Here is a 26872-nt window from a genome sequence, read left to right on the forward strand (position 1 = left end):
TGAGTTTCTTGAATCTGCTCTGCTCCCTGTTATAATTTAAGTAGGCCTCAGTTACTTGGCCTGAGTTTTAGGTAAAAGGCTTGTCCGCAGTGTATGCCTTTAAAATAAATAGAGGTTTTGTGATGCAGGCAGAGGCATCTCAGGGTCTGCGTGTAGCAGAGGATACACGCAGATACTGAGAACATGTTCCTAAAAGAAGGCCATCGGACTACTCTGACCTTAACACTACACCACAGGAACAGAAAACATTGGCCATATTTACTTATCATCCACGTTCCTGCATATGGGTCAAATGCCTCATTGATTATTAATCAAGTAGGTGTGTATGATGACACCACGAGTGGGTCCACCAATAATCTGGTCTAGGGGGTGGCGAAGATGATGTCATATTTAACTCTTTCCTAGTCGGTATAAAAGGCTGAGGGAGCTACGAGAGCTCACTTCTGCTTCTTCCTTCCGCATGAGCTCGCAAGGCCGACTGGGACGACTTCTAAGCATGTTCTTCCTTTCTGTAATCTGATATAATGTAGGCTGTACATAGGTAGCTTAGTGTAACGTAGTTAGGAAGAAGGTACCTGATAGACTCCAGCAGGGAGTCTAATCACGAGCTTGTAACGCAACATGAAGATTGGCATAGCTAGGATATGATGAATGTATCTATCTGTATTCCTGTTTCCTGAATAAATAACGTAAACATTGAAGAAGCCTGAGAAAGTCTATATCCTGTTTGCGGTGTGGAGAGTCGAGTGATCTCACAGTCTGTGAGACGATGGTGTCGAAGCAAGGTGATTAGAACAGTTTATAACAATGGTGCCGATTTAAACCCTGATTGAACACTGTCTAGCAGTACAAGCAGACAGGGGCCGGGGGCCGAAGAAGAAGTTTTCAAGATATTCCACAGCAAAACAAACGGAATAGACGGACGCGGACTGTAAAGCTTATCAAGCTGATACTGATAAGCTGGTGTGAGTGTGTGGGAGCCGAGCACACACGGGCTGCAATTCGAGGAAACCAGCGGCGAAACTCGTGGATGTTAAACTTTGACTGTAAGTGCACGCAGTCATAGCCTAAACCGGATCACAGGTGACTGGAAGGCTCCGAGGCCGGCTGGCAGCTGCCGCTGGAGATCGATCCGCTGAGCCAGTGTGGGTACACAGAGATGACGCTCAGTAGTTCCAGGGATCCACTGTTTCGTGGAGTTGCCAAAAGCTGGTCGAATTGGCAGGCGTACGAAGTCCGCTGCTCAGGCAAGTTTGATTTACGTTGTGATATAACGTTCCTGTGTGGCAGATGTTTTTTTTCTCTGTCTCTCTCTTCCCTCTGAGTATGTCACGGTCTGCCAGTGTACTGATTATGATTCTGGGAGTGATGCCAGCTGTGTTTTAGCCTAGCAGAGAGCACCCCACGGAAGAGATAGGGGGGGGCGGCTGTCGAGTAGGTGGAGGGGAGAGAAGAAAGAGAGAGATAGCTGAGTAGACAGGAGAGGGGAGTTGAGACAGTTGTAAAACTTAGAAGTAAGTTTTTCTTCGGTGAGCTGGTTTTTTTTTTTCTAATTAATTTATAGTTGCAGCTGAGATAATGGGTGAGGTTTTTGTTTGCTTTTCCTCCGTGCGTTTCCAGTCAGAGCTGCTAACATGCTTGTAAATATCTGTATCTGTTATGTTGTTTAGCCAGTTTGTCTGTTGTGCGTTTCAGCAGTATTAGCTGTTAATATGGTTTAGAGTTACGCTGCGCGCTTGAGTAAGTTTGAGTTATGGCAGAGATAAACTGCAGATGTTTTGTGAGGAGAGAGAGGTTTCTACGTTCCTGGGTGATGCTAAGAGGTAATATATTTAGCATTGCAGCTGTGACGCGGTTGGTCTCAAGTTTGGCAAGTATCCCAGAGAGTATAGGTAGCGGAAGGCTGACTCTCGGTAAAATGTATCGATGTTGTGTGTAACTATGCATAAAAATGTTTGTTTTGTGTGTATTTTGTTTTCTCTCCTAAGATATAGGAAACGAGAAGCTGCTATGGGAGCAGCCATTTTAGCTGGCAGTCCAGGACTCAAAATGGCGGCAGTGGAGAGAGCCCGCCCCCGAGAGTCATGGCCCCCACACGTCATGGCAGGGGGGGAGGAGGGGCTGGGGGATCCACGTCACGTCAGGCTGTGCTCGCGGCTCCGGGCAGAGCAGCTGAAAGGGAGGGGGGTTGAAATACAGAGACATGCTACTGTGTGTCTCGGGTCTCAAAGTATTTCCCCAGAGTTTTTCCCTGAGTCCATGGAAAGGAATGCCAGGATACGTGCAACAAGCTATTACTGTAAGATTAGCAGGAGCACGGATAGGAAAAGTGTCCCAGCTAGGTGCAGGGACACACGTAGCAATGCAGGTCAGGAAAGTGTCTGTACTGAGTTGCTTGCGGGATTATTCCTGTAAGTGGGGCACCTTAATGGGTGGTGCAGCATGAGTTCCCAATAGAGTATAGGGGGGGACAGTGCATCAGGGGGGTGCCAGAGTTGGAAAAAAGGGAGTTGACCAATTCTGGTTTCCGTCGCCGCTGCTGCAGAGTGGTAGCGATTTTTTCCGGTTTTTGTAGTGGACAGGGCCAGAGCTTGACTGAGAGGTCTATGCTGGGCTGGGGCTGTTTTTTGTGTGCGTTTTTTTCGTCCACTGATTGGTCAAATATGTTTTTTTCCAGCTCCTATCGATTGTAGCACAAAGAACAAAAACTGACCGCAGTTCATGGGGCAATTATACAGATGATAGAATTGCCATGTACAGAGTGACAGTGTATCAGTACGCTGTTTGCCATGTGACTACCTACCATGTGGGCATTCAGGGATCTGCATACAGGCATGTGACGCTGGTATGCTTAGCCCTGCACCCTGTGTAGTTTAAGTGCAAAGTGCTCCTTCCTACAGGGAGGCAGCCGTTTTTTTGTGAAGTCTGGGGGTAGTGGCACGGCAAACATTGGTCAAAGGGTACAACACACAGAACTTCTAGCAGAGCTGGTATCGCGATGAAGTTCTAGATAAGTAAATGCGATAATGAGTAAGAGCATTGCAGGCTCACCTGCAAAGCAGCATCAGGTGTGGCATCCGTAATCTGTGCATGCGACGGCCGCGCATGGACAGATAAGGGGGGATGTGGAGTGAGCTGCAATGGGGTGAGAGCTTCCAAAGGTGAAGCGAGCTTCCAAAGGTGAAGTCAGCGGGAGCATATTGTAAACAGGTAAGTACTGAGGATAGTACTGAGGTAGGGGGGTGAAGTTTAACTCCAATCTACCAAAAAGAGTAAACAGAGTTCATGAGATGAGAACCATAACGCAACGAGATCAATTACGATATATATTAATCAATTTAAATTGTACAGAGTACAAGCCGCAGGGCGAATCCCAAATCATTAATAAGAATTGATTTGTTTGTATTTCGATTTCAGGTGTTTGGCAATATGGAATTGAGACAGCTGCAGTGCTGGCAGCAAAGATGGAGATGTCAGGCGGATAAGCGAAAGGTTCCAGATGCCAATCTAAGCTTGGAGGAACACGAGATTCTTGAAATCGGAAAGAGACTAAAACACGAGATTCCTGAAATTGGAAAGAGACTAAAACACGAGATTCCTGAAATTGGAAAGAGACTAAAACACGAGATTTCGGAGATCGGAAAGAGACTAACAAAACTGTCTGAGCAAAGCATAATGCAAAGTGCTAATGTTTTTCTTTCCCAAGGTGGTGCTTTTATAATGAAGAGTACCGTGCTGATGGTGATCCTAGGTTGCCATTCCGTCCTAGGAGAACGAAGAGAGGACATTCTCATGTATAATAAGGGGTTAATGAGAATGCAAGGCCCAAACATGTTGATGTTGGGTGACAAAGGTACTGATCCTTTCACACCTCCCTCTGATTGGCACAGATGGACCAAGCAGGGATGGAGGGAAAGAGCACTTGTGCCAGGAGAAAACAAATTTCATGGCACAATGTGGGTGACAGGTCTGAAGGGTCAGGTGTGCGGGCAGTGGGAATTGAATGGCAGTATAAATCTGCTATTGAGTACCACACTCCCAGAATCGACACACCGATCCAAAGGTTTGTTAAAAGGTACATTGCAGTACAATGGGTACGTGCAAAAGGTGGAGTGTGTGATTCAGGGGTACCTTGTCTTGGTTATGCAGAGTGAGATGGTTCCAGATTGGAGAGGAACGAGCAGGAGGCGTCAATTCTCTTACCAGAGAGACGCAGGGGACAACATCACACTCTGGAGCTACCAACAGAGAGTGCCTCTGAAACAACTATACACACGTAAAGGCTGGAAAGCCGAGGGTGGGTGGTTCTCGAAACAAGAAGTAAAAATCGAGATCAAGCCACATTTCCAGGTGACAAAGAGGGTGGGGAGAGCGGTCCCGGGGGAGGGAAAGCCAACACAGGGAACCCCATCCACACTACACGGGTCACAACAGGAGACAATATTACACAGTCCATATGCAGCAGCTTATCCTCATGATAGTTGGGTAAGTGAAGAGGTACTCTTAATCGAACGATTGCAGAGAGTACAGTCTTCCCGACCTCAGGTACATAGTGTGCCTCAGGACATAAGGGGGGAAGAGGTCCAATCAAGACAGATGGGGACATATTTTGTCAGCGAGAGATTGGACAAGGGGAGGTATATTAATTTTTCTGGAGAAGGATCTTTTGCATGGCAGCTTCGAGATGCTTGGGTGAACAAAGGGAAACGGTGCAAGATTCCTTTAGGCACCGCCACTTCCTTAGTTCCCACCTCAACCCGTGTCTTACACCAGGACCTGAGAGGTCAACCTTTTTTGGTGCTAGACGGGGAGGTGAAGCAAGTAGAGTTGTCCTCATGCGGGCAATTCTTGCAGAAGTACCTGCGTTGGCCGGGGCAAGTCAAATTTAGTGAAGAAGCCTGCAGGATCAATAACGCAGAATGCGAGGCTACCATTCAAAAGATCCACCCTGAAGCCCAACCGATAGTTCCGGTGGCTGAAGGAAAGGTTTGGTTTTTTAACATAAGTTCTAATGATACATTCAAGGTATATTCTCATAATTGTTCCGATAAGGGGGAGTTTCCAAGGGGAACATATTGGGTGAGTGGAGATCCCATAGGGATCCTGTCATCCAGGTTGGATGACGTTGTGTTTCAAATTGGTAAGAAAAATCTAAAGTTCAAAGTTTCACGGGTAGTTCCCGTCCTGAAAGAGAACACGATATGGGACAAAGGGGAACAGGGTTTGATCCAAGACGACCACATTTTGTTACAAAGGTTAAACAAACAGTACACTAAGTTAGAGGTAAGATTTCACCATGATACAGGTGATCTTAACGAGGTAGAACACAAAAATGAGCAGGTGAGTTCCAGTCTGCCCTGGTGGACAAAGGTTCCGGTGATGTTCCAGGGACACTCGGACTGGGCCTCTGCAGTTCCAAAGTTCTTTCTACACCCACTGGTCGTCTGGATGGGGATGACAACTTTAGGCATCATTATCCAGGTGAGGTTGCGTGTTAAAATTACGTAAAACAAATTAACCTGGTCCAGAGATTGGTGCCTCATAAACAATCTCCTAAACCAATAGTTTAAATTAAGGGATATACAGGGTTACGGGTATAGGTTTAGTAGTACCTGTGATGGAGCTGATTGTATAAAGGCGCTCTTTTAGAAGGCACCTGGCACTGCTCCGTTTTGTAACAACCAAACGAGTTTCACTTTTCTGTGGTCATGCAAGTTTGTGAGTGATACGTAAGTGACGCAAATGCTGAGCATGTGGTATAGAGGGACTTAGAAGTAGGGCCTCCCCAGAGAGCCTGGTTACAGGAAGACCAAGAGGTCTTGCTCTCTCTCTTCCAGGGGTAATCGCCTAGAGCAGAGAAGTTGTGTGAGCACGAACATCGAAAAGTGAAACATAAAAGAAAAGAAACCAGGTACTGGGAGGTTCAGACGCTGGGATCTGCGGGTCAAGCCGTTTTAGGGGGGATTGTTATAATTTAAGTAGGCCTCAGTTACTTGACCTGAGTTTTAGGTAAAAGGCTTGTCCGCAGTGTATGCCTTTAAAATAAATAGAGGTTTTGTGATGCAGGCAGAGGCATCTCAGGGTCTGCGTGTAGCAGAGGATACATGCAGATACTGAGAACATGTTCCTAAAAGAAGGCCATCGGACTACTCTGACCATAACACTACACCACAGGAACAGAAAACATTGGCCATATTTACTTATCATCCACGTTCCTGCATATGGGTCAAATGCCTCATTGATTATTAATCAAGTAGGTGTGTATGATGACACCACGAGTGGGTCCACCAATAATCTGGTCTAGGGGGTGGCGAAGATGATGTCATATTTAACTCTTTCCTAGTCGGTATAAAAGGCTGAGGGAGCTACGAGAGCTCACTTCTGCTTCTTCCTTCCGCATGAGCTCGCAAGGCCGACTGGGACGACTTCTAAGCATGTTCTTCCTTTCTGTAATCTGATATAATGTATGCTGTACATAGGTAGCTTAGTGTAACGTAGTTAGGAAGAAGGTACCTGATAGACTCCAGCAGGGAGTCTAATCACGAGCTTGTAACGCAACATGAAGATTGGCATAGCTAGGATATGATGAATGTATCTATCTGTATTCCTGTTTCCTGAATAAATAACGTAAACATTGAAGAAGCCTGAGAAAGTCTATATCCTGTTTGCGGTGTGGAGAGTCGAGTGATCTCACAGTCTGTGAGACGATGGTGTCGAAGCAAGGTGATTAGAACAGTTTATAACACTCCCCACCCCTCCCCTTGGCATCATTACAGGCCGGGGTGTAGTGTAGAGCAGTTATGGGGGACTTGAGGTGTAGGTGGAAAAAATGCCAGCAGGGACATGTACAGTAATTAGGATACTGCAACTCAGCTTGCAGCTCTTCAAGGAGTAAATATTGTTTTATGTTTATTTTGCGCTGGTGCTTTCTGCAGCACTTTTCAGCATACATAGTCATGTAACTGGCTGTCCTCAGAGGAGCTCTTAATCTGGTCCTCCCATAGTCATAGTCTAATGTGCTACCAGTTTATTATGTCCTAGTTGAAGACCCGGCGTTGCCAATATTTATTTGGTTGCTGTGTAGTGTTATAAATCTTGCTAAACATTTCCTTACTGATGCAGAATCTAGGGGTCTGGCTAGGGGGTTGTCCATATGGATGTTTTCAAAACTTTAGTGGACATCAACCTGTTTGTAAGGTCCATACTGTTGAGAAAGAATTTTGGTAGAGAGGATACAAGAGATGATGGATCTATTGGGACGGCCTCTGCAAATTTGACTGGTATTGGTGATTTTACAGATATCCATGTTAAGTGGAGTTTGGACCATTTAATCACTGAAAGCACAGGACTAATACCACTTGAGGAAGTCAAGCCGATTTCTATTTGCAATTCTGACTTCTACCCTCTAACTCAGGGGTCCCAAAACTTTTTTGGTCAAGGGCCAGGTCAACCTACTTCAGACTGCTGGGGGGCCGGAACATACATAAAATGATATTGAAAAACTACATTGAATCTAGGTATTTATTCCCTTCCAGTCATGCCCGGAGGAGATCTCCCAGGAGCAGCCATTCAGCCATGCAGCGGTCGAAGAACGTCTTTGTGCACCAGACAGTGAAGCATACTCAGGTGACAAACTGATGTCCAATTGGACAGCAGTGTCACCTGATGCAGAATTGGATTGGAAACCTGCAAATGACTGCTCGCTGGCTTCTACAGTATGTGGATGGGTGTGGTGCCAGCACTGCTATTCTATATGCGGGTCGCCAATATTTTAAGGTGCAGTAAGCTGCATCTGTTATACATTTTGTGTTGGGGGGCAGTGAAAAAGCCTCAGGGGGCCTTAGTTTGAGGACCACTGCTTTAACTGGTGGAACTCAGCCAGTAGAAACTTTTCAGGAACTATTAGAACGAGACTTGGTTGAACTTGAATGTGGCCAATTGATCTCTAAGCCCAATCTATCGTGCCAAGAACTGCAGGACCTCTGTAATCTGAAGAATAAAAATATAGTTGTCCGCAATCCTGATAAGGAAGGGGGGAGGGGGGTTTGGATAGAGATGAGACAATTGGGTGATACTTCTGTTTATCTTGGTCTCTGGGCTGACCAACCAACCAAGGTCTTTCAGGCTGAGTTGTTTCAACTTCTGTCTCTGGGCAGAAGCCTGGGAGTGCTGAAAAAGGGGCTTGTGGACTATTTGGCAGTCCATCACCCATACATCCCAATTTTTCATCATTTACCTAAGATTCATGAACCAGGCATTCCCCCGGAGGGTAGAACCATCGTGGCAGGTATTGGTTGTCTGGGGGAGTGCCTGAGGGACTGGGTGGATTATATGCTTCAGCCTCTGGTCCAGCATCTTCTGGGCTTTGCCAGGGACACCAAACACCTATTGTCAAGCCTGGATATAACATCGGGCTAACAGTTGATGTAATGTAAGGGCATTATATTCATGCATCCCTCATGATTTGGCCTTGATTGCCATAAAGTTCCACCTTAAAAGGTAATTCAGTTATCCTGAGGATCTCCAAAGGTTCATTTGTTTGGCAGTCGAGTATCTCCTGGCCCGCAACTACTTTATGTTCGATTACTTTATGTTTACCTCCAGAGGTGCGGCGCCTCCATGGGAGCAAACTTTTCACCCTCCCTTGCTAATTTATACATGGGTTGTTAGGAGGAGTACCGCATTTTTGGGGGTGAGTGCCGCCTTTTGGAGTTGGTTGCGTGGTACGGGAGATACATAGATGACCTGCTTTTGATTTGGCAGGGCCCATCTGGAGATATACAGGCTTTCATTGATTACCTTAATACCAACAATTTCAACCTTCAGTTTACACCAAGTTCCAATGCAATATTGATTGATTACCTGGATGTGACCATGTCGGGTGATTCAGCACAGGGTAGAGTCTGTTCCAGGACCTTTAGAAAGCCATGTAGTGGTAATACCACTCTCCGAGCTAGCAGTTGACATGCCATGCATGCTCTACGGGGTGTCCCAGTAGGGGAGGGTACACGGGCACAGCGGAACTGCTCAGAGAAGGGTGGCTTTCTGAAGCCAAAACCAGGGCTAGCAAGAAATCTTGGGAACAGCTAATCAGATTATCGGAACTGGAAGTGCTATTGGAAGCAAACCAACATTTGTCACTACATATAGTGTTGAATATAATAAAGTGGTTGATATTATATAAAAGTACCTTCTAGTTCTAGGGGCAGATGAGGGTCTGCTCCCAATTCTCAGACAGGGGATATGTTTTGCCAGTAGATGGGCCCTAACGTTGGCACAGTCACTTTCCCATAGCCTTTTTGAATCCAGGTCCAGTATCCCTATATGGTTGAACATGATGGGTTCTTTTAAGTGTGGAGTCTCTATGTGCAATCATTGTTCGACCCATGCCAGAACGCGGTCTGTGGTGTCCACCTCTAATGGCCATACCTTCCCTATTAAACAATTTATAAATTGTAATTCTACTTATGTCATACATCTGGTTACGTGTAGGGAGTGTGTGCTCCAGTATGTGGGCTGCACCACAAGACCACTTAAGGCAAGGACTAGCAAACATTACAGGGGTCCTTCTTGGCTAAGTAATACCATTTCTAATGCAGCCAAACACTTCTTCTGGGTACATCAAGGTGACATGTCTGCTTTTTCATTACATGGTCTGAAATGTATACGACCTTCCTGGAGGAGAGGGGGGGGGGGAGGACCAGTACAAGTATTAACTTAGTTTGGATGCCCTCTGGATTTTTAGACTTGGGACAAGGGCTCTACAGGGTCTGAACTCATGTCGGGATCTGGTACTTACTACCCAATAAGTTTTCCTTTGACTCGTCATTTATATTGAGACCAAATGAAATGGAGTATTATTACATCTGTTCTTGTAGCATTACTGATAGTGCTGGAGGGATTTGTGCTGTTCATCATTACGTAGGGTAAGCAAGGCCAGATTTATCATTTTTTTGCCTCTAGGGAAGATTTCTTGTTTCTCCTCTTCCATGGACAGCCCCCTTTTCCATGTGTAACATTCATGTATAGTAGCCTCTTTTACATATACAGCTCCTTTGTGCAGCAGCTACCCTCCTCTAGGTGTTGCTCCTCATTAGCAGCCCCACTTTTTTCATGTGCAATCCCCTCTTCCATACGCAGCAAACCATCTTCTATATCCAGCTGCCCAAGGCCCAGACCATTGTGGCCATCCCAGTAAAGGGCTAGTGCTTAGTGTAAAACCTCTCTCTGAGTCTGGCTGTTTGTGGTGTGAATGCTCTGTGTGTCACTCCTGAAGGAAGAACTATTACAAATAAGGCTAGCACTTCCTTATTCAATGTTCAGTCTGGTGTTCCATGTACTGAAGCTGACAGACTCAACACATCGATACTTTTATCGAGTGCCTGGAGGCCATTGTTGTGGCTAATGCAGCTTTAGACAAGAAACAACTAATAGTGAAAATGTTGGTTTATATAAAAAATATGCAAGAAAAAAAGTTTGTTTATGCCATTTGCTTGAATAAAAGTTGAACACTTACTGTAATAAGGAAGTGTTAGCCTTGTTTGTAATAATTTATGGACTTTGTTGGGGTGCAGTCAGTCACCCCCATTTTGGCTTGTGCACTCATATACCAGGGGAGATATCCATATCGGGCAGGGTGGCAGGAGAGGGGGTCAGTGACCATCTTGTTGGCTCTTTGGGCATGAGCTGTTGTGGAGCTCCTGTAGGGAGGGGAAGTTGGGGCCAGTGATCCTGTCTGCTGATTGGATGATGAGCTGCAGACTCACCTTCTCCTGTATTGCGCTAGAGCCAAACTACAGTTACTGAAGATGTGAGGATAATTATTTACTACAGTCCAGGTTATGCCGTTACTGTCCTCCCATTGGTTGCACTGCTAAAATGGCATAAGGGAGGTGTAATAATTCATGTCACTAAGTGTCCCTCCTCTGAGGAGACTGGTCAGACTGGTTGGAGCTGAAAGAAAGGCTGTGGTGTAGAACAAGGCACATGTAGGAACATGCTATCTTCTATGATAACCTTCACTCTCTAACAATATAAACAGAGATTTGTTCCCATAAAAAGTGTCTTTATTACATTCACTTACATGTAAAATGGTCACAGCTCATTCAGAGAATCATTTATGAGATAATCTTGTTAAAACATAAGACAGAGTGATCAGATGATGGCAGTGCATACTGACTAAAACAGCAGGAGAGCATAATAATGGCCAAGGCCTGGCAGCCATATTTGGAACATAGGGGGTGGGGTGTTACATAGAACAGGGTTATAATCAGCTATCAAAGAAAACATATCAGGAAACATAATAAAGTATTGGTCATCAGAACTACATAAGCAAAGTATCATTTCTGTACATTACCATCCTCTCTCTCTTCCCAGCTATACGATATGATATCTGGGATGCAGCAAGCCATCTGTGGCGCTACTGGGCTTATTTATACACTAAATCCTAGCTGGCATATTTCCAGTTAACATAATCCACCTGTGAGTCACATGACTCTTAAGGTGGCCATACACTGGTCGATTTGCCATCAGATCGACCAACAGATAGATCCCTTTCTGATAAGAGAGGGATCGTATGGCTGCCTTTGCTGCAAACAGATTGTGAATCAATTTCACTATGAAGCCAATTCACAATCTATGGAGCTGCCGCTGCCCCCCCCCCCCCGCATACATTACCTGATCCGGCCGGCGCTAGTCCCCTGGTCTCTGCTGTCTCTTCTCCGCTCTGGGCTACAGTTTCACTTTACTTCCAGCCGGGGGAAGTTTAAACAGTAGATGGCGCTCTACTGTTTAAACTTCCTGTCGGGACAGGAAGAAGTGAAGCCTGCTGGAGCCCAGCGGAGAAGGAACAGCGCGGACACGCGCCGGCGGAGCAGGTAATGTATTGCCGCTAGCGTCGGTCGTCGGACATTCGAATACCGCTATCAACGCACTCCCGCCCCGCCGGCGATCGAGCCAAATCTTCTGCATGGACGGATCAACGGGAACGATCAATTTCGGACGGAAATCGATCAGCGTTTGCGAAACGACTTCCCAGCAGATTCGATCACAGTGATCGAATCTGCTGTATATCGGCGGGAAAATCGTTAAGTGTATGGACCCCTTTACATCCGCTACCAGAATCCACACGGCTTCCGGCTGCAAATGAACACATTTATCCTTCTCTGTAAAAGTGACAGATCAGACGAGGTCAGCAGCTGCAGACAGTTATTCTAACATTGCTATGGTAACATCACCGTTAATAGGGTGCGTTACCTTAGCAAGAGTCATAGTATTTGAGTACTGCGGGATGCACTAATAGAGTAACTGGCAGTACACAGTAAGGGTAATATTGCCATGCGATGTCTGAGAGCGTCAATATTACCATAATTTCCTGCATCAGGCACAATGTCGCACAGAAAGATTTCCCACACTCAGAGAATGTAAATAGATGCTCAGCTGTGTGACTTTTTTCATGTGAAAGTAATTGTCCTCTGTGAGAAAAGCATTTCCCACATTCTATGCATGAAAAGGATGTTCTCTGGTGTATCTGTGGCTCTACTTTACAACCAATACTTTACCCACACTCTAAACATGAAAATGGATGCTTACATGGGTCTTCTCTGGTGAGTAACTAGGTTTGCTTTCTGAGAAAAAACATTTCCCACACTCTGAACCAGGAAAAATATGCTCACCTGTGTTTGTTCACTAATGTGTTAGAAGATAACAATTATCACTAAAACCGTTTCCACACTCTGAACAAGCTAAAGTATACATAGATACCTGTATGACTTCTCTGGTGTCTAAGAAGGCTTATTTTTTATTTAACATTTCCCACAGTCTGAACAAGAAACAGCTGATCATCTGTGGCACTTCTCTGGTGAATTACCAGGCTTAGTTTCTGAGCAAAACATTTCCAACACTCAGAACATGAAAAAGTACGTTCACCTGTGTGAGTTTTCTGGTGTCTAATAAGGTCACATTTCCCACACTTTGAACATGAAATAGACAGCTCCCTTGTGTGAATTCTTAGGTGTCTAAGAAGATTTCCTTTCCTACCGCAACCTTTCCCCCACTCTGATCAAGAGAATGGGCGCTCACCTGTGTGACGTTTCTGATGACTTAACAGGCTAACTTTCTGAACAAAACATTTTCCACACACTGAACATGAAAAAGGCCGCTCCCCTGTGTGAGATTTCTCGTGTCTCAGAAGTTCACATTTGTCATTAAAACCTTTCCCACACACAGAACATGAGAAAAGATAGATGCCTGTGTGACTACTTTGGTGTCTAAGCAAGTTTTTTTTCTGATGAAAATTTTTTCCACACTCTGTACATGAGAATGAATGCACCCCTGTGTGAATTCTCTGGTGTCTAAGAAGATTTCCTTTCCTACCGAAACCTTTCCCACACTCTGAACATGAGAATGGGCGCTCACCTGTGTGACTTCTCTGGTGCATAAGAAGGGATTCTTTCCTAAAAAAAACTTTCCCACACTCTGAACATGAGAAGGGGTGCTCACCTGTGTGACTTCTCTGGTGACTAACCAGGATGGCTTTCTGAGAAAAACATTTCCCACACTCTGAGCATGAAAAAGGCCGCTCGCCTGTGTGGTGTCTCTGGTGTCTAAGAAGCTCTGTTTTGTTATTAAAACCTTTCCCACATTCTGAACATGATAAAGGATAGAATCCTGTGTGACTTGTCTGATGATTTAGCAGGCCTTTTTCACACTTAAAACTTTTCCCACACTCTGAACATGAGAAAGGATAGAAGTCTGTGTCAAATATCTGATGTGACATCGGTTCTGTATTCCTTGGATAAAGATGTCCCTCTGAAGACTTCCCAAAATCACATCCATCTGTTGGGAAAATACATTTTCTTTAGAAACTTAGTTTATATGTACACACACACACCTCACTGGTAACACTTTCAAAGAGCTATGGAGTGGAAATGGGTCAGTATAATGTACAGTAATATGAAAGTAGTAGTCAGCTACTAACACACAACACACCAAAACAAACTGAATTAAAGTGTCGGTATACTGAGGATAATTTAAAATTAAGGAATGGAGATTGGCCTTGGTGTGTACAGTATCTCCTCCTCATTTGTTGGCACTATGATGTTATACTGAGGAATGGAGATGGACCTTTTATATGGTGTACAGTATCTCCTCCTCATGTGTTGGTACTATGATGTTATACTGAGGAATGGAGATGGGCCTTTCATATGGTGTACAGTATCTCCTCCTCATGTGTTGGTACTATGATGTTATACTGAGGAATGGAGATGGGCCTTTCATATGGTGTACAGTATCCCCTCCTCATTTGTTGGTGCTATGATGTTATGCTAAGGAATGGAGATGGGCCTTTCATATGGTGTACAGTATCTCCTCCTCATTTGCTGGTACTATGATGTTATGCTGAGGAATGGAGATGGCCTTTCATATGGTGCACAGTATCTCCTCCTCATTTGTTGGTGCTATGATGTTATACTGAGGAATAGAGATGGACCTTTCATATGGTGTACAGAATCTCCTCCTCATTTGTTGGTACTATGATGTTATACTGAGGAATGGAGATGGACCTTTCATATGGTGTACAGTATCTCCTCCTCATTTGTTGGTACTATGATGTTATACTGAGGAATGGAGATGGGCCTTTCATATGGTGTACAGTATCTCCTCCTCATTTGTTGGTGCTATGTTATACTGAGGAATGGAGATGAGCCTTTCATATGGTGTACAGTATCTCCCCCTCATGTGCTGGCACTATGATGTTATACTGAGGAATGGAGATGGGCCTTTCATATGGTGTACAATACCTCCTCCTCATTTGTTGGTGCTATGTTATACTGAGGAATGGAGATGAGCCTTTCATATGGTGTACAGTATCTCCCCCTCATGTGCTGGCACTATGATGTTATACTGAGGAATGGAGATGGGCCTTTCATATGGTGTACAATACCTCATCCTCATTTGTTGGTACCATGATGTTATACTGAGGAATGGAGATGGGCCTTTCATATGGTGTACAGTATCTCCTCCTCATTTGTTGGTGCTATGATGTTATACTGAGGAATGGAGATGGGCCTTTCTTATGGTCTACAGTATCTCCTCCTCATTTGTTGGTACTATGATGTTATACTGAGGAATGGAGATGGGTCTTTCATATGGTGCACAGTATCTCCCCCTCATGTGTTGGTACTATGATGTTATACTGAGGAATGGAGATGGGTCTTTCATATGGTGTACAGTATCTCCTCCTCATGTGTTGGTACTATGATGTTATACTGAGGAATGGAGATGGGCCTTTCATATGGTGTACAGTATCTCCCCCTCATGTGTTGGTACTATGATGTTATACTGAGTAATGGAGATGAGCCTTTCATATGGTGTACAGTATCTCCTCCTCATTTGTTGGTACTATGATGATATACTGAGGAATGGAGATGGACCTTTCATATGGTGTACAGTATCTCCTCCTCATGTATTTGTACTATGATGTTTTACTGAGGAATGGAGATGAGCCTTTCATATGGTGTACAGTATCTCCTCCTCATGTATTTGTACTATGATGTTTTACTGAGGAATGGAGATGAGCCTTTCATATGGTGTACGGTATCTCCTCCTCATTTGTTGGTACTATGATGTTATACTGAGGAATGGAGATGAGCCATTCATATGGTGTACAGTGTCTCCTCATTTGTTGAATGAAGAGGAGGTGACTGTAAACCTTGAAAATAAAGCACAGAGATAACCAGGGCTGTGGAGTCGGAGTCGGAGTCGTGGAGTCGGAGTCGGGCAATTTTGGGTGCCTGGAGTCGGAGTCGGGAAAAAATGCACCGACTCCGACTCCGACTCCTAATGAATTTGTAACTGTAATTAAAATAGAAAATATGATAAAATGTTCTATTTCTCAGATAATAGTCATTAAAAATAATGTATATATACAGTAATAGCTGTGCTTAGTCCACAAAAATGAAATAAACCAGTCAAAATTAGTTACTTGTGCTGCATCAATAAAGCAGTCCCCGTATTTTTAAGGTCAGATATACATATCTGATTGTGACTGTATATATGATGTGTACACAGGAATCTCTTCTATATACTAAATAACATCTATGCTGTAAGAATAAAGCCTGATGTGTAGCTGTGTCACTAATAGAGATGGTCAACGAGATGGAAATAATTCTGCATTGATGCTGATATATGCAAATGTATGCACTCCCTTTGCTGATGAAATCAAATAATGTGATATGTTATTAAAATTTGGTTTGGTGACTACAAATTAAAGGGTAACTGAAACGGATGAAAAGTAAAGTTTTATACATACCTGGGGCTTCCTCCAGCCCCCTTCAGGCTAATCAGTCCCTCGCTGTCCTCCACCACCCGGATCTTCTGCTATGAGTCCTGGTAATTCAGCCAGTCAGCGCTGTCCGGCCGCATGCCGCTCCCACAGCCAGGAACATTCTGCACCTGCGCAATAGTGCTGCACAGGTGTAGTATGCTCCTGGCGGCGGAGTGTGTGCATGCGCACTACGCCTGACTGGCTCAAGTACCTGGACTCATAGCAGAAGATCCAGGTGGTGGAGGAGGACATACAGGGACTGATTATCCTGAAGGCGGCTGGAGGAAGCCCCAGGTATGTATAAAACTTTAATTTCATCTGTCTCAGGTTTACTTTGTTACACAGTAGTACTATACTCTACATATGCGCTCCCCACAGAGCTGCAGGGAATCCACTGAGAATGCTGTGCACATTGAACACAGAGGTGTTGTCTGTTTACAATCTCCTCATTCCCCTGCAGAGTACCTGCACATCATTCTTACATGTACCCACACTTACATTGCCTAGGGCCTGATAGATGTTCTTTGTTCCGGTTTGTACCTTTTACAAGTACTCTTACCAAGGACTAGTTTTAGTCTAAAGGGAATAAATATAGTAGTCTACATATCCTTCTCACTTCAGTTGTCTTGTAAAATTCCTAAGCGTTGGCAGTTAAGAGACGAATTTCATGTTACATACTTTTAATCAACAAAATTGTAATATGCAAATTAGAGGAGTCGGAGTCGTGGAGTCGGAGTCGGTGGAATCCTAAAATGAGGAGTCGGAGTCGGTGGATTTTTGGACCGACTCCACAGCCCTGGAGATAACGGGAGTGTACTATATGTCGCCAAAATGAAATTGTCAAAGGAAAGGAAGAGTAATATTCACAAAGGTGGGTTGCAATGAGGGAAGCCAACCACATAAGTGGAGATTCACAATCCCGACTCCACTCTGGTGTCCAGAAAGGTACTGGATGCGGTCACTCTCTTATGAAAAAACTGGTAGTAGTTTGGGCAAAGCTATGTGAGACCAAACACACCCTTCAAATGGGGGGTGTAAAGTACAGAGGGGGAAAGAGGCACACAAGGATGTAGAAAATGTGGTTAAAAACAACTAAAGTTGAGAAAAAGGGAAGGTGGCTTACCTCACCAATGACAACTTTACAGACAAATGACATTTATGATGCACCTTAACCGCTCCCAAATTTCAAGCATGACCTGCACTTGCTGTGTCCAATATCTAATACTTCTCTTAACTCATCATTAACTGGACCCCCTTTATCTGATCTCAGTAGCCCTAAACCATTAGACCAGTATAACCTTATCAGGTGAAAATTAAAAACTATTCCAGCATTTGGTGTTTATAACTTACCTGTGCTAACATTCAGAGGCCATTTGTGTTCTTCAAAATTTTGAATTTTGTTCTCATCTTCTGTAGGTGAATGATCACCTCTTTCATACGTTCCTTCATTAGTTATCCTCAACATTTCAGCTTCCTCCATAGAGCGGCAATCACCTCTTACAAATGTCTCTTCTTCCTCTTTAATCGTCACCATTATGCCACCCTCCTCAATAGACTGCTGATCACTCCTCACATATGTCTCCTCTTCTTCCTCTTTAATTAACTTGATTAATTTACCTTCAAATTCAGATTGCTCTTGAAACTTCACATGACTCTCATCAATAACAGTTTTCAGATCAGAAAATTCTACACTCTATATTAAAACAAAAACACAGAAAAACATTTTAGAATTGTAACATTTAATAAACTGAAACAACAGAATGTAACTTCAAAGAGTTTGGAGTCACTTAATAGCTTTAAGCCTTTAGTTCCACCTACCTGATAATGGTGAGGGATGGTGTCATATTCCTGTGTACAATCCTGGGAATAAAGAGGACCTGTAAAGCTCTCTGGTGGGTTTCTGTTACTGGATCCATCTGTGGGAAACACAAACACTGACTGCATGCTTTGTCTCCATGTGTATCAGATGATGAGGGATCTAGGTGGACCCTCCATTCTTCTATATCACCTATAAGTTGCTGACTTGGAGTGAGCATTCCCTTTTTGTGGTTTGCATTTTGATTCTGTAGCAGCTGTAGGTGATTATCCTGGTGGTAGGAAGACTGGGGTTCATCTGCAATGCCCTTTTGGTATTGCATGTGGAGTGGGGGTCCCGAGTAGTCAGGGCTGTGGAGTCAGTACAAAAATCATCCAACTCCTCAGTTTGTGATGTGGTTTGTTTTGGGTGTAAGACACCCTCTGGAAAAATACACAGGAGACAAAAAAAGGGAGGGAGCCCAATAGTGTAATACGTAAAGATTATGTGGTAAATGTGGAAGTAAAAAGAATCACTCACAAAGGTGGGTTGCAGAGGGGTAACCGACCGCAGGAAGCAGTTGGAGACAATAAACCCGACTCCACTCGGGGGGGTCGCCGGGGACTTGGATGTGGTTGCACTCCTTAGGAAAAGGAAGGAGACAGATCTCTACCGTGGTAGGACCACGGATGCTCTGCCTCCGCCCCTCAGACAGGTGACGTGTGGGGGTATTAGATGCACTATTTGGGTAAAAGAGGCGCCCTGGTATACGGTAAAAGCGTTTAAAGACAGTTTCGAAATGAAAAGGTAATGAGGTAGCTTACCTCAATGATGACAAAATCTTTGTAACAACAATATTATTAGTGAAATTATTAGTACAGGCAACGCGTTTTGCAGGTCTGAAACCGCTTCCTCAGGCCAATGGCAGTGCCAAACTAAATGAAATGTTTGACTTAGGGAGCTAAGCCAAACATTTCATTTAGTTTAGCACTGCTATTGGCCTGAGTAAGTGGGCTCAGACCCGCAAAACGCGTTGCCTGTGCTATCACTAATAAAATCTTTTGTTGTTACAAAGATTTTGTCATCATTGAGGTAAGCTACCTCATTACCTTTTCGTTTTTAACCGCTTTTACCGTATACCAGGGTCCCTCTTTTACCCAAATAGTCCTCAGTTTGTGAAACCACCGACTCTGACTCCAGGTACCCAAAATGGCTCCAACTCCTCAAATCCTTAGTCTAATACTTACTAGGGCTGAGGATTTGGTATAAAAATCATCCCTCTCCCGACTCCTCGGTTTATGAAACCACCGACTCCAACTCCAGGTATCTAAAATTGCCCAAACTCCAACTCCACAGCCCTGCAAGTAGTGGTAGAGACCTGGGCCCCCACCTCCCATGTGCCCCAGTGTTTTGTGCATAAGTCTCCTCTTACCTTGTGAAGTTATGGGTGGCTGGTTCTCATCCTTGGAGAGGTCCTTGTGTACTTCTACATTCTGCCACTCCTCCTTGAAGGAGAAGGTTTGGACATCCTGACAACGTATAGGAACCTGATACACACAATGACACAGTCACCATCCAGACATCTCCCTTGCCATTACTGGGCAATGTCCACTAATTCCCAGCACTGCTCACCTCTCCCATCAGCAACTCTGTGATCTTGTTAATGAGTTGTAGAATCTTCTTCTTCATGTTTCTCTCAGGCACCAGGAAGTGAGGTGGAGGAACTGTGATTGTCACCTGGTCACCATACTTCACAGGAGGAAAACCCTGTATTGAAAAACACCAGCAATGTTAAGTGACCTCCCAGAATCCCCCTCACCACTCTGGTCATCTCTGTGTTTTATTAATGTGGTATGGAGCTCAAATTTCATTGGATAAGATTGCTGTTCTAAAATTATCAGATTGTATTCAACTGTTTGTGCACAGTAAATATATATTAAAAGCAAGTATTAGCAGCACCGCTTTAGCGAAAAGTAGCTCTTCACTGAAGAACATGCAATTAAAATTACTTGTCAGAAATGGGCTGAAGGTAACTACAGCGACATGCATCTTTGTCAAGTTGCAATCTCATTTTCGCTTAAGCGGTGCTGATGATACTTGCTTTTTATTGTTTTGAACTCGGTGGGCAACGAGCTCTAATCAGCTATAGAACGCTTGTCTCCATTTTTAAATGCTGGGCCTAACACTTTTTTTTGCAGTAAATATATGTGAAATGCTTCCCCTGTGTCCAGGGGTGAAGAAGAGAGTGATATCTACTGTATAATTTTTTGCTCAGGAGTTACTTAATTACAAGACAATCTGATAATCTGCCCAGGCATTGTAGTCAATACAATTTAGTGAAGAGGAACAATGCCTTCCAATGAATTAAAACCAGTCTTCCCTTGTCTTTTGGTAGTTTTCTGCTGTGCCTAACGATTTACATCATTCGCAGCCGCACTCCCATCTGTGTACAAGCCACCTTGGGTACAAGCGCCTTCATGCTACTGCACTGACGCAGTCCATGAAGTGTGTCTGCACAGATTGGCCACGCTCATTTAGTTACAGAAGTGTGGCTGCTAACATTCAGAGGGTCCCGGGCAGCAGCGGTGGTCTGGAGGAGGATATAGGAAGTCTCGGGAGGAGCCACAGGCTTCCCTCTACTAAGATAAGTATATTTTCCACACCTAAAGTTACAGGTTTGCTATATTAGACATAAGAGTGACCCTGTACAGTATTACTCACCACCAGGGATGAGCCGGCGGGTAGGGCTGAACGATTTTCGGTTTTAAACCGAAAATCGTGATCAAGGTTAAGACGTTCTTGAGATCGTCAGAGCTTCGGTTTTGCTGCGGTTTTCTCTGCCGCTGGTACATGCTCTGCTCTGCCTATGTAAATAAAAAAGAGACATTCCCCTGTAGCTGCTGGAGAGGAGGCCAGTGAGGGGTTAACAAATCAGACCATGCCCCCTCCCTCTCCGGGTGACAGTCCGAGAAGTACGGGAAGTACGGCTGGTCCCGCCCCTACCCCCAGAAGATGAAAAGAGCCGGAGACGCGCTACCCGGGAGAGCCATTAACGCAGCAATTAACTAACACTTCTGTAGCTCTCTACCTGGCGGGGGACAGTCTGCGACAACTACTATATCTGCGGTCCGGTCCCCTCTCTGCCTGTCCCATGTGCTGTCGGCTGGGGGGGTGACAGTGACTGACACTGAAAACAAGTGAAGCACGTTGGTGGAGGTGCCCAAAAATATGTTGTAGCAGCAGCTAGATAGTTTTACTCATAAAATTAGATAAATAAAAATAATAATAAAAATAAATAAATAAAAATATATGGTATGATGAGGAGGTCACTTACCTCCAAAGAAGACTCACGTGGATAGAAAAAGGAGTCTTTATTAAAATAACGAGCTCCGCACGGTTATTGTTAAGGTTATCTGTTTTATTGACCTGAGGAAGCGTGCTGAATCCCGTGAAACGCGGTGTCTACAGTATAACCGTTATTTTTAAAAAGACTCCTTTTTCTACCCACGTGAGTCTTCTTTGGAGGTAGGAGACCTCCTCATCATACCATATATTTTTATTTATTTATTTTTATTATTATTTTTATTTATCTAAATTTTTTGAGTAAAACCATCTAGCTGTTGCTACAACATATTTTTGGGCGCCTCCACCAATGTGCTTCACTTGTATACTCATGCGCATGGTGCACATGGACACATAACATTAGCTCCCTTGTGTGATTGGTAAGATGCACTGTCTTTCCCAGGAGAGGAAGTTAGGATGTGTGCTCCTAATCCATTGATAGGTTTGATGCAATGAATGTGTTTGCATGTCTGCACTATGCATGTTACAGGGCCAGAGTTAGGACACCTATGTTTACCTGGGTACTTCTACGCAGTATAGGTGACTAAGCATAAGAATGCATTCTTCTGTGAACTAAAACCCTGGCTTTTAATTTAGCTGTAGGGATAACAGTTGTGCCTGGATGAGTAAATCTGTGAATGCATTTGTTTGAACATTTGCATGTGAGTGTGCGAAGGGTTAATTGATTTTTGCTGTTTCTAGCCACACCCCCTTCAGCACCTCCCTAATAATTTATTTAATGTCCTAACTAGAGGCGATGTGCCTGGATATATGTATGTTTTTTCACTTGTATACTCCACACCTCTTTGAGGTGTCATCCCTATCCCTGGGCGACATTATCTACCGGGAAATAGGACTAAAGGAGGAGAGCGACCACCTAGATCCAGAAGGTCCGAGATACCGAGCGGAGACGGTTATCTTTCCGCAGGCATTTACGGTGGTTGCAGGACTGCAACCTACCTTTATGAGTATATTTTATTCACAAATTAAAATTTATACTAACAATACTGCACCATAAGGGCTCCCGGTCTCACCTTTCCTACAGGTCAAGGTTAACCCTCTCCATTGTGAAGGGAGCACCAGAGACCCACACAGATACACTGACACTGAAAACGTCACCTCGCTGCAGCTGCTGGCTGGACAGCTTCTAGCAATCACACAGCTATTACACATCATCTCCCCTGAGCACTGATAGGTTACAAGGGGAGTCACTGCTGTCATGTCACATTGTACTGAGCAGTGTATAGATAGGAAATCAGCTAGATATATGTAGAGGTAGGGCAATATAATTATATATTCGCCTACATATATCTATCTGACTACCAATCTATACACTGCTCAGTACTGTGTGACATGACAGCAGTGACTCCCTATGTAACTTATCAGTGCTCAGGGGAGATGATGAGTGTAATAGTTGTGTGATTGCTAGAAGCTGTCCAGCCAGCAGCTGCAGCGAGGTGACGTTTTCAGTGTCAGTCACTGTCACCCCCCAGCCAGCAGCACACATGGGACAGGCAGAGAGGGGACCGCAGTTATAGTAATTGTTGCAGACTGTCCCCCGCCAGGTAGAGAGTGACTGGATGGTCAGAGCGATCTCATCCATCGTTGTGTAGCAAAAGTCGTGTACAGAATCGAAATTGCAATTTCTGTCAAAAATCATGCAATTCAATCTTTTCCTAACATCGTTCAGGCCTACCGGCGGGTACTACTTTGTACCTGTGTATTGGTAGGCACAGGCTGCACCATAAAGTGTTAGCTCATCTATATCTCCCTCTCTTTTGGCTGCACTGCACTCTGTTCTCCATCTCCCTGACACTTCCACCGTCACAGATGGAAGGCGGACATGTCGGGATGATGTGTGCAGCACAGAGAAGAGTAAACACTCTATGCTACGGCCTGTGTCCACCAATTTACAGGATCACATTTTTACTGGTTAAGTGCGTTTTTTTTTTTTTTATGAATGAGGGAGGTTCTTCCTCACCTCTTTGGTCAGTAAGCAGATGATCTCCAGGGTGAGGTTGAATATCCTCTCAGTCATGTGACTCCAGTCCTCGTCCATCCTCACTGATGTGGTCATGTGATCCATACAAGAAGTCCTTATCTGTAGGCAGAAAACAACATGAGAATTAGTGAGACTGCAGGAATATGGACTGTATTAGGGCAGCGAAGTGTTACATGCACTAAGCACCAGATCCATAGAAGTGGAGATCACCCACATAAGAGCTAACATGCCAGCCGTACAGAGAAGCCTCAGGGACAGTCCAGCACATAGAGGCAGGGTGTAAGACATAGGCAGGCACAGCATACACTGAATGGCACCACCACATGCTGTAGCTTGCATGCTACACAAGAGAAAGGGATGTGTGCTCTCACCAGTCAACAGCTGACTTATATACTGGCTGCCCAAAGTCAACTGACCAATCTAAACAGAAAAGCGTTTGCTCGTTGCATTCACCTACCAGAATATGCAGGATCTAAAACTATCTCCCTGCTATTCCTGCAGGAGTTGGCCCACGCAAAATACATCTCAACAGGGGTGCCGCGTGTAGGCCTCCTTATACCCCCAAGAAATGAAGGGCAGCGCAGACACCCCCACAAGGCATCCACTGCCTGGGAGTGCCGCAGGAGAATGAGGAACTGGAGACGTACCAGAGCAACCTTTTGAGACCAGAAAGAGGGACACTTAAGCCACACCCCTTCTGTGCCTCTAACCACGCCCCCAACACACCCCTACTCATGCATACTATAAAGATTTAATAAGAAAAATATGTTGTTTTATAATTCCAACTACACTGTTCCTTTCTATCCTGGTTCATTTTCCTTCATATTAACATCTGAAATAAAAAATATATCAATTTAAAATGAACCTAAAGTCAGGGGAAAAAACTGAGATTTACTCACCCGGGGCTTCCCTCAGCCCCCTGCAGCCGATCGGTGCCCTCGCAGCTCCGCTCCGATGGTCCAGGACCCGCCGGCGAACACTGCCGGTTTGGCCGTCACTGGCCGACAGGCATGGGAGCGCGAGTGATTCTTCGCGTTCCCATGCCTGTCGGCCGGTGACGGCCAAACCGGAAGTGTTCGCCGGCGGGTCCTGGACCATCGGAGCGGAGCTGCGACGGCACCGATCGGCTGCAGGGGGCTGAGGGAAGCCCCGGTGAGTAAATCTCCGTTTTTTCCCCTGACTTTAGGTTCACTTTAAAGGATGGGAATAAAGTTTAGAGTCATCTAACACATTTTTCTGTAGAAACATACATATATTTAAATAGATCTGTACATCAGTCCTGAAAGAGGGACAAATGAGGAAGACAGAGGGACAGGGTTCCCAAAGAGGGACTGTCCCTCCAAAAGAGGGACAGTTGGGAGCTATGTCAGAGACTGAGAGAGGAACTAGAGAGACTCTGGAGGGTGAAGACCAAAGAGGTCCCAGTGGTGGCAGGAGTTGCTTTCACTCCTAAGCTAGGAGATTGGCTCCAACAGATGTCAGGAACATCAGAGCTCTCTGTACTGAGAAGTGCAGTGATAGGAACAGATAAGATTCTGTGCAGAACTCTCCAGCTCACAGGCCTCTGGTAGAGGAGCTGAGGCTAAAAAAGACATCATCTATACACTGCTCCATATACAGAATGTGTGTAACAGCAGCTGCTAGTGATGGGGGTTACTGGGTGCAAATATAAAATACTCTTTTCTTACCTCTTCTGCTGCCATTCCCAGCAATGTCGATTTTGTACTTCCTCCCTCTTCATCTATGGCTTCCTGTCTGTCTTGTCTTCCTTTCCGCAAAAGTTACATCACCATCTTGTGGAGAATAGAGGAACTGCAGCCCTCATGAATTAGCTGAACTCTATACAGTACTGTACCATGTATTAGGATTGTGTTTAATCTAGTGATCAGATGTGGGTGGGCTGCAAGGACTGTTGATGGTCATTTAGGAAGGGGTCACACTTTATCCCTGCAAAAATTTGATTTTCCATTCAAACGTTCATTTTTTTGTGCAGATATTCGATGCATTTTTTGTGTGCACTCCAATAAAGTTAATTTACATGGAGTTATATATAATTAATCTCAAAATCATATGTGATTTTTCACAGACCAAATCAGACTTTTCTGCTTTTACACTGACTTCCATGACATGGGAATTGTACATCGCTTGTAAAAAAGAAAAAGTCCAGCCCTGCTAAGCAACAACACAAGCCAAATGGAATGCCATTGACTTGCATTAGATGTACAGTACAATGCAAAGCGCACGCAAATTCTGTAGAGTGTGAATGACCACAAAGTCAGCCTGTGCAATGTAAATTATTTTAGTGTTAAGAATGTGTGGAAAGACTCTTTTCAGGTTTTTATTGTTGTTCGGTGTCCTGACTTGGGAAAGATTTTTTAACTTCCATCCTGTCAGGAAGCGAGTTACTCTCCAGTAGGGACAGATACTGATAGTGCCTGTGTCCCAGTAGTCCCTTTATGGAGGGATTTTTGTAATTAAGTTCCTCTGTCATCCTTTACTTCTCCATTGGCCCCGATTCATAAAGAGCTGTGCAATTTAAAAAAAAAAAAAATCAGGTTGTTAAAGCAGCAGGGACAGCCATACTATCCCATGAAAAAAAACACATATAGGAGAAGATAAATACTTGGTCTAGTTACATAACATATGTATTGTACTGTCCTGTCCACGTTTGATTTCAGTGAATTTTACTGTATATAGTAAATAAAGAGAATTCTGTTCCTGCCATTTGCCATCATCATTCCCTCTAAGGCCTCTTTCACAGTGGGACGTTATATTGCAGCGCATGTAGGTTATGAAATTGGACGTTATTTTGCACTGCGTTATATGTCTCTTGGTGCGCCGTTTTCGTCGCATACTGATGGAACAAAAACGGCGGCGGCACATGCGTTACATTTAAAAAAAAAAGTTTACTGAGCATGTGCAACACACATAACGCAGCAAATTTATGGCTAAACGCACAGCATGCAGCACAACGCAACGTGTGCACTGTGAATGTCGCACAGACTTTGTATTGCTGTGCGTTAGTCTGCATTATAATTTTTTATAACGTGCGACGTTAACGTCGCACTGTGAAAGAGGCATCAGTGAAGCCAATCCTTTTTTTTTTTTTCCTGTAATTTCCTCCCTTACTTTTTTCTTCTGCCCTCAGCCAATCCCTCAGCCTGGAACTGCTCTCAGCCAATCAATGAGGAGCAGGATTGTGGGAGAGGTGATTATTATTATTATTTGTATTTATAAAGCGCCAACATATTACGCAGCGCTGGACAATAAATATATACAATAATACAAGGATGACAGACATAACAAGGTTATAGAGCATAGAACAAAGTTATACATGCAAATTGTACAAAATACATGATCATGCGATATGGGCTGGTTAAGTAGGCCCAGTAATACAAGTACAGGCTGT

The 26872-nt window shown here is 44.3% G+C and overlaps 1 protein-coding gene across 1 annotated transcript; it reads right to left on the reverse strand.

The window, feature by feature from the left end:
• Positions 1-11676: 11676 nt before the first annotated feature.
• Positions 11677-25204, reverse strand: LOC137535045 (zinc finger protein 436-like). Its single transcript, XM_068256809.1, has 7 exons — positions 25152-25204; positions 23443-23562; positions 19752-19886; positions 19552-19666; positions 18143-18240; positions 17675-18017; positions 11677-13836 (listed from the first exon to the last, which is right to left on the reverse strand). Exons 1-7 carry the CDS (start codon positions 25164-25166, stop codon positions 13061-13063), a joined length of 1602 nt encoding a protein of 533 aa, XP_068112910.1. The 5' UTR covers positions 25167-25204; the 3' UTR covers positions 11677-13060.
• Positions 25205-26872: the final 1668 nt, after the last annotated feature.

The sequence above is a fragment of the Hyperolius riggenbachi genome, chromosome 10, assembly GCF_040937935.1.
Source record: "Hyperolius riggenbachi isolate aHypRig1 chromosome 10, aHypRig1.pri, whole genome shotgun sequence".
Classification (NCBI taxonomy): domain Eukaryota; kingdom Metazoa; phylum Chordata; class Amphibia; order Anura; family Hyperoliidae; genus Hyperolius; species Hyperolius riggenbachi.